This window comes from Hevea brasiliensis, chromosome 17 (genome assembly GCF_030052815.1).
Source record: "Hevea brasiliensis isolate MT/VB/25A 57/8 chromosome 17, ASM3005281v1, whole genome shotgun sequence".
NCBI lineage: Eukaryota > Viridiplantae > Streptophyta > Magnoliopsida > Malpighiales > Euphorbiaceae > Hevea > Hevea brasiliensis.
The window spans coordinates 977189-984096 of NC_079509.1; the positions used below are offsets into that span (position 1 = coordinate 977189).

Consider the following 6908-nt stretch of genomic DNA (forward strand, 5'->3'; position numbering starts at 1 on the left):
TAAATTTAAATTAAAATTTATAAACTAAATAGAATAAAATGTTAAAAATGAGCTAAATTAAACTTTTTCAATAAATACATAAATGTAATTGAGTTTTAAGGCATTTATTTTATTTATTTAATTATTTAGCTTTATAACTCTAATAAATTATAAAATTTTCATATATTTTATTTAATTTTTATATTTAAATTATTTCCCTATAATAAAATATATGATCAGTTTTCAAATGATGCTCTTAAAGTTGGTATTCAAGAAATGGTTAGTTAAAAACAAATTTTTTTTTGGATTTGGGGGCGGTGGGGGGTATCGGTTGAGGCGGTGTTGGTTAGGGTTGAATTAGGTCACTTTGCATGCTAATTATTATCCTTCACATTTTTTAACATATTCTTTATGGAAGATTCAATTACACAGAATATTCTTTTTCAACATAGTTACATAGCTAAGAGGAGGAGAACACCATATAATTTTACATTATGTGAGTCATCTCCAAAGTCTCTAAACCATCTGATTAGCCACTTACTTCTTCCCCCACTTCTCCTCCAACAATTACTCAATGGAAGCTTTGAATGGTTGGCTCTCCTCCCCCATGTACGAGAGTCTTAACCATGATCTTGCCATTCGAAGGTTCTGCCCTGCTCGAATGGAGCAGGATCAAGGAGGAGAGTGGGAGGAAACAATGATGAATCATGAATTTGAATTTCTCTCTCCTTCTGATGGTACCACCAGCACTCCTCATTTAGCTGCTTCTGAGGTTGAGGAATTGGTCGATAGCTTCATTAATGTGGATCAAGAAGACAAAGATGATGATGATCATCCATCTCCCGAGAAATTCCAAGATGATCAGATGGAGACATTTTCCACGGCGGACGATGTTTTTGGAGATGTTCCAATGCTCTTAGAAGGAGATGATGAATTTGAGATGAGCACTGGCTCATCATCTGAAGATTCGGTTGCAGTTCCAAGTGTGGAAGTGGCGAGTCATGGTGTAGACCAAGGCCTTCACTTGGTGCACTTGCTCCTGGCATGTGCTGAGGCTGTCGGTTGTAGAGACACCCAATTGGCAAACTCAATTCTTTGCCGAATTTGGGCTTCAGTTAATCCTTGGGGTGATTCTTTGCAAAGAGTTTCATATTGCTTTGCAATAGGCTTGAAATCAAGATTGTCACTTCTTCACAATGTCAATGCCAATGGTACTTTCACAAATGGTGCCATGGATGTGTCACTGATCACTGGGGAAGAGAAAATGGAAGCCTTTCGACTCCTTTGTCAAACAACTCCTTACATTGCTTTTGGATTCATGGCTGCAAACGAAGCTATATGTCAAGCAGCAAGAGGGAAGGACTCATTACATTTGATTGATCTAGGAATGGATCACACCCTTCAGTGGCCTTCTTTTGTCAGAACTCTAGCATCAAGGCCTGAGGGGCCACCTAAAGTCCGAATCACAGGATTAGTCAATAATGAGCAAAATTTATTAGAGCTTGAAGCTAGCATGAAAGTGCTGGCGGAGGATGCTAGTTCATTAGGCATCTCTTTAGAGTTTAATATGATATCAGAGCAGATAACTCCATCAATTTTAACTCGAGAAAATCTCAATTTGAGGGAAGGGGAGGCATTATTTGTCAATAGCATTATGAACTTGCACAAGTTTGTCAAAGAGAGTAGAGGCTCCCTCAAGGCGATTCTCCAAGCAATCAAGAAATTAAATCCAACCTTACTTACTGTTGTGGAGCAAGATGCAAACCATAATGGTCCTTTTTTTCTTGGGAGATTTCTTGAATCTCTCCACTACTATTCAGCAATTTTTGATTCCCTTGAGGCTAGTCTTCCACGAAATAGCCAGCAAAGGATGAAGATAGAGAAGCTTCACTTTGCCGAGGAGATTCGCAACATTGTAGCTTATGAAGGTTCTGATAGGGTTGAGAGGCATGAAAGGGCAGACCAATGGAGAAGGCAATTAGGCAGAGCAGGGTTTCAAGTAGTGGGGTTGAAGTGCATGAGCCAAGCTAGAATGATGCTTTCTGTTTATGGCTGTGATGGATACACTCTAGCCAGCGAAAAGGGTTGTCTCCTTCTTGGCTGGAAAGGAAGACCTATCATGCTGGCATCTTCATGGCAAGTTCACAATGTTCCTTCTTCCTGATGCTTGGATGGTATCGTCATTAATATGGTTTAGTCTTTGAAATGATCATTACTTCGTCTAGTATTAGAATATAATAAAGTGGATTATCTCGTGACCAATGATGATCCCGATGTCCTCAGCGGTAGATACAACATAAATCTTGTTCTCTAGGAATCTTTTTAAGAAATTCTCTTCCTAGGGTTCCAATTTTTTTCATTCTACTTTGCTATTGCAAATTGCAATATCATTATAATTTTTGTGTGCCTGCCAGCTTGGGTATACGCAAATCCATCAAACCTCCCAATGGGGAAAAAAATTTCTTCCTCTTTTAGAAAGATTCAACAGCCGCTAGGACAGACAATATATGACCAACTGTAGTCTTCAATCATTAATCACAATGGCCTCTTTTCTACTCCATTTTGTTTTCCCTTTTACTTAGCTACAGAATTATAAGAAATTTCAAGGCACTAATCCAAAAGCCCCCACGCAAATACTTAAACTACAAACCCCCTCATATGAGAGGTTTAATATGTAAAAAAATGTTTAGGATTAGCACAGCACATTCTACAGATAGTAATAAGCTAGATCACCTGGAAGCAAATGCAAAATCAACCATAATAAAACAAAAGTGCAGGCGAACAATGTCATTTTCAACTTTCATATCCACCAACAACTTAATATTCAAGAAGAAAAACAGTATACATAATACATATATCATAAATATCAAAAAGAACTTCCATTTTAAAAACATTAATGGAAGTCAATCTTCCCTACTGCTAATATGATACAAGTAGATTGAAATGACTTTAACATCACAACAGATGGCAGAGAACTAGTCCTAGAGAGAACTGGATGGAGAAGAAAGATCACTGTAATCAACCCCAACAAGTTTGGAATCTGAGGCATAGTTAAGTACTACTAATATGATACAAGGGCTGTATGGTTTAGTGAATCTACTTATCATGGAAAAGGGGGAAGGAGGAACCCTCAAATCATTGCTTTGGTGTCCTGTGTGCATGTCCTTTGGTTTGGCTAGCTGCTGTTGACATTATTTGCAGACGTCTGGCAATTTCTATGAAAGAAGGCCTAGCTACAGGATCAGGGGCCCAACACTGCTCCATCAACCTTTTCCATTCAGGATTACAGAAATTCGGAATGGCTGGTCTCAATGTGTTATTTACAATTCCACCTGCACACATGGAAGGATAGATTTAACAAAGACGCTGCATGCACAAATATACAGCTAGAACCTAAAGTACAATTATTCTAGATCATGTACTATTACTGAAGTACAATTATTCCAGGTCCTTACATAGATTAGGTATAGCCATTGTTGTCAAACTAAATTTCATTCAACATTCCCTAGTTAGTAAATCAAAATACTCAAAATCCCAAGCCCATTTCCAAAATAATATAATATTCAATTTGAGACCCCATATGACTTGATAATTGACTCTTCACGCAAACTGGATCATCTTGACAGGAAGAAGCAAAAAAGTAGTAGAATTGCACCTATGATTGCGCCATAATGCATGTTGGCATACGGCTCTTACCAGTGAGATTCTCCCACAAAACAATTCCAAAGGAGAAAACGTCAACCTGAGAATCAATGTAATAATAACTGAATACAAGTGTTCTAAAGCTAGAACGATTAAATAAATTGAAATGACAACATTGTAAATTAGGATCATCCCCTTGTTTTTTGGATAATAGAGGATGTATGTGGGAATAACTTTCTAAACCCTACACCAACTAACTTGCTTTTACCAAAGCCTCTTGATAAACTAGAAGAAATGAATATTTGAAATGTTAAAATTTTCACCAGCTTAGTGCTAAGGAATACAGTAGATGCTTCCATCAAGGAAGTGCCAAACTTCCTGATGGTTATATGAAACAACAATCTATACCAACTAGAAAACTATTTTATCACGTGCTATTGTAGAAGATTAATCTAAGAGTGACACCTTTACCTTCTCTGAGACCTCGTTGCTGCTACCATTTAGCAGTTCTAGTGCCATCCATGGAAGAGTTCCCCGCACACCTCCAGAAACCAAGGTATTTCGTTTAATTTTTGACAGGCCGAAATCACCAACCTGGACATCCATTCTGTCAGAATAGCTGACAAAAATTACTAGTACCTTTAATAATTACGCTATCAGAACTTACCTTGCGGATTGGTCGCTGGGGATCTTTTAAGTTCACAAGCAAGTTGTCGCACTTCAAATCAAAATGCACAATATCCTTTTGAGTGCAGATACTCCATTCCAAATGCAGCATCCATGGCTATTTTAAGCCTCTTGCGACGATCCAGATACCTGCAAGTTATGATTCGAAGCATGGGAAAATGAGAAAATCAACCGCTCGGTCTGCTCCACATAAAATTGCAAATTAACAAGCCATTTGAGCATATGTGAAATGCCAAAATACTTATCATTGAGAAATGAAAAATATGCCAAACTGAGGTTAAAGATTTCATAAATGCATGATTTACCTATCCTTTTTAAGTAAAACATGCCTAAGAGAACCATCAACCATGTACTCTGTCACAGTAGCTAATGTCCCCCCAGGTCCATCTTGCACCACACCATAAAAAGCTACTACATTTGGATGGTGTAGCTTTGAAAGAATTTCAGCTTCCAGCCAAAATTCTACAGCCGGAGAATGACAATGAATATTGATTATTTAATATTACATTAAAAAGGAAAAAGGGAAAATGGAAATCAATGATTTATTTTATGATAAAAAGTTGAATAATTAGCTAATTAGCAAATAATTATTTATAAAAAAAAAATGAGCATAGAGAAACAGTTACCAATCTCTCTTGCTCTGATGATCAACCAGTGAAACAAATCTTCTTTAGCCTCTCAATGGCAACATCTGATCCCCTCCATTTGCCATGATATCTGTTCCAAAAAAGTACCAGAACCTAGTTCTCTCAGCTCTTCAAGATCTTCATTTTTTATGATATGCTACATGTAGCCATTAAAATAAATAAATAAATAATTAAGCAGATTCTTGAGAAAATCACACCTATACAAAATAAAGAACACAAAATTTAACGTGGTTCGGCGTAAGCCTACTCCACCAATAAATTCACCATCAAGGAAAAATAATTACAACCACTAATTATTTTTATCACCCTCAAAATCACTCAAACAAAACTCACGAAATTCAACAGTCCTCTCCACTTTGTGAGCTCTCTACAATGCATTCCATATAATGGCCAACCAACTACACATATATATAGGTCACTAAAACCTAGTCCTTTTAAGAATCTAATTAATAAACTTCATAATTTTAATTCTATTAAACTTTATAAACTAATTATACTTACTAAACTAATTATACTTCCTAATTCCAATTGGACTTGGACTCTAACAATCTCTACCTCCAAGTCAAATGGAATTAGTCTTCACAATTCACTAATTCCTGCAAAAGTCAATTTTCTCTTGGGTATTTCCTTGCACTCTTGATAGTTGATGTTGCCTCTTGCTTCCACTTGCATTCTTCCAATCAATGTGCTTCCTTTCAATTTATAGAGGTTCTTTGTACCAATCTTCTCACCCTTCATGATCACAAGAGCACCTGGGCTAACTCTCATGACTCTATCATGAATTGAATACTCATAACCCAAAGAATCCAACTTACTCAAGGAAATTAAATTCCTTTCAAATTTTGGAACATACTTGACTTCATTGAACACTTTTACTCGATCACCATGCAGCTTGATCTTCACTCTTCCAACACCTTCAACTTCTATCTTGTTTCCATTAGCTAGCTTAACTTTGTCTCCTTTCTTTTCTTCAATCACATCTAACTACTCATTTTTGAGCAAATATAGAATGGGTAAGCAGAATTCATTAACCACTCATCTTGTAATGGATCTTTTGTCTTTTCCTTATTATCATCCACATTCAAACATTCACTATCAATATCATCATCCATTGCAATTGCAGCAATTCCTTCTTTTTCTTTTTCGTGACTCTTCTTAAATTGTTTAAACTCCGCAAGATCTTCCTTCATCTTCATACAATGGTATTGAATATGACCCTTCTCATGACAGTAGTAGCATTCTCTATCTTCAAGGCCTACCTGTGGTCTCGAGCTCCACTTTCACTGCTACTACCTGTCTTTTTGAACTTCTCATCATTTAAGATAACTGCGGTAACCTCCTCCCCCTTCAAAGTCTCCTTTCCAACTGTTAGGACTGTTACCAAGCTTTTATAGGATTGTGGGGGAGAGATTAAAAGCAAGAGGGTTTTATCTTCTTTATCAACTTTCACATCAACACTAGCCAATTGGGTAATTAATTTATTAAAAATATTAAGGTGATCCCTCACATCAATACCTTCATCCATTCTGAGTTGGTATAACTTCTTCTTCAAGTACAAATAATTTGTGAGTGACTTTGTTATGTACAGGCTCTCCAATTTCTTCCACAAAACAACTGGCGAGGTCTCCTCCAAAACATGATATTTCACATCTGGAGCTAACGTCAATCTAATCGTACTCACAGCCCTTTGTTGAAACTCCTCCCAATCATCATCTTTCATGGATGCCGGTTGCTTCTCATTCAATGCTTTAATTAATCCTTGTTGTACAAGGATATTCTTCACAGTGTTTTGCCATAAACTGAAATTATTTTTCCCATCAAACGGCTCCACCTCAAATTTTGTGTTCACTATCTTGAATCACAGCTCTGATACCACTGGTTGAGAAAATCATGCCCACACAAAATAAAGAACACAAAATTTAATGTGGTTCGGCGTAAGCGTACTCTATCAAC

The 6908-nt window shown here is 36.8% G+C and overlaps 1 protein-coding gene and 1 pseudogene across 1 annotated transcript; one reads left to right on the plus strand and one right to left on the minus strand.

Moving 5' to 3' along the window:
* Nucleotides 1-409: 409 nt before the first annotated feature.
* On the plus strand, nt 410-2537 carry LOC110634959 (GRAS family protein RAD1-like). Its single transcript, XM_021784114.2, has one exon. The coding sequence runs from the start codon at nt 554-556 to the stop codon at nt 2141-2143; it is 1590 nt and encodes a 529-aa protein (XP_021639806.2). The 5' UTR covers nt 410-553; the 3' UTR covers nt 2144-2537.
* Nucleotides 2538-2751: 214 nt separating this feature from the next.
* LOC110634933 (serine/threonine-protein kinase STY13-like) lies at nt 2752-6145 on the minus strand (annotated as a pseudogene).
* Between the last annotated feature and the right edge of the window lie 763 nt (nt 6146-6908).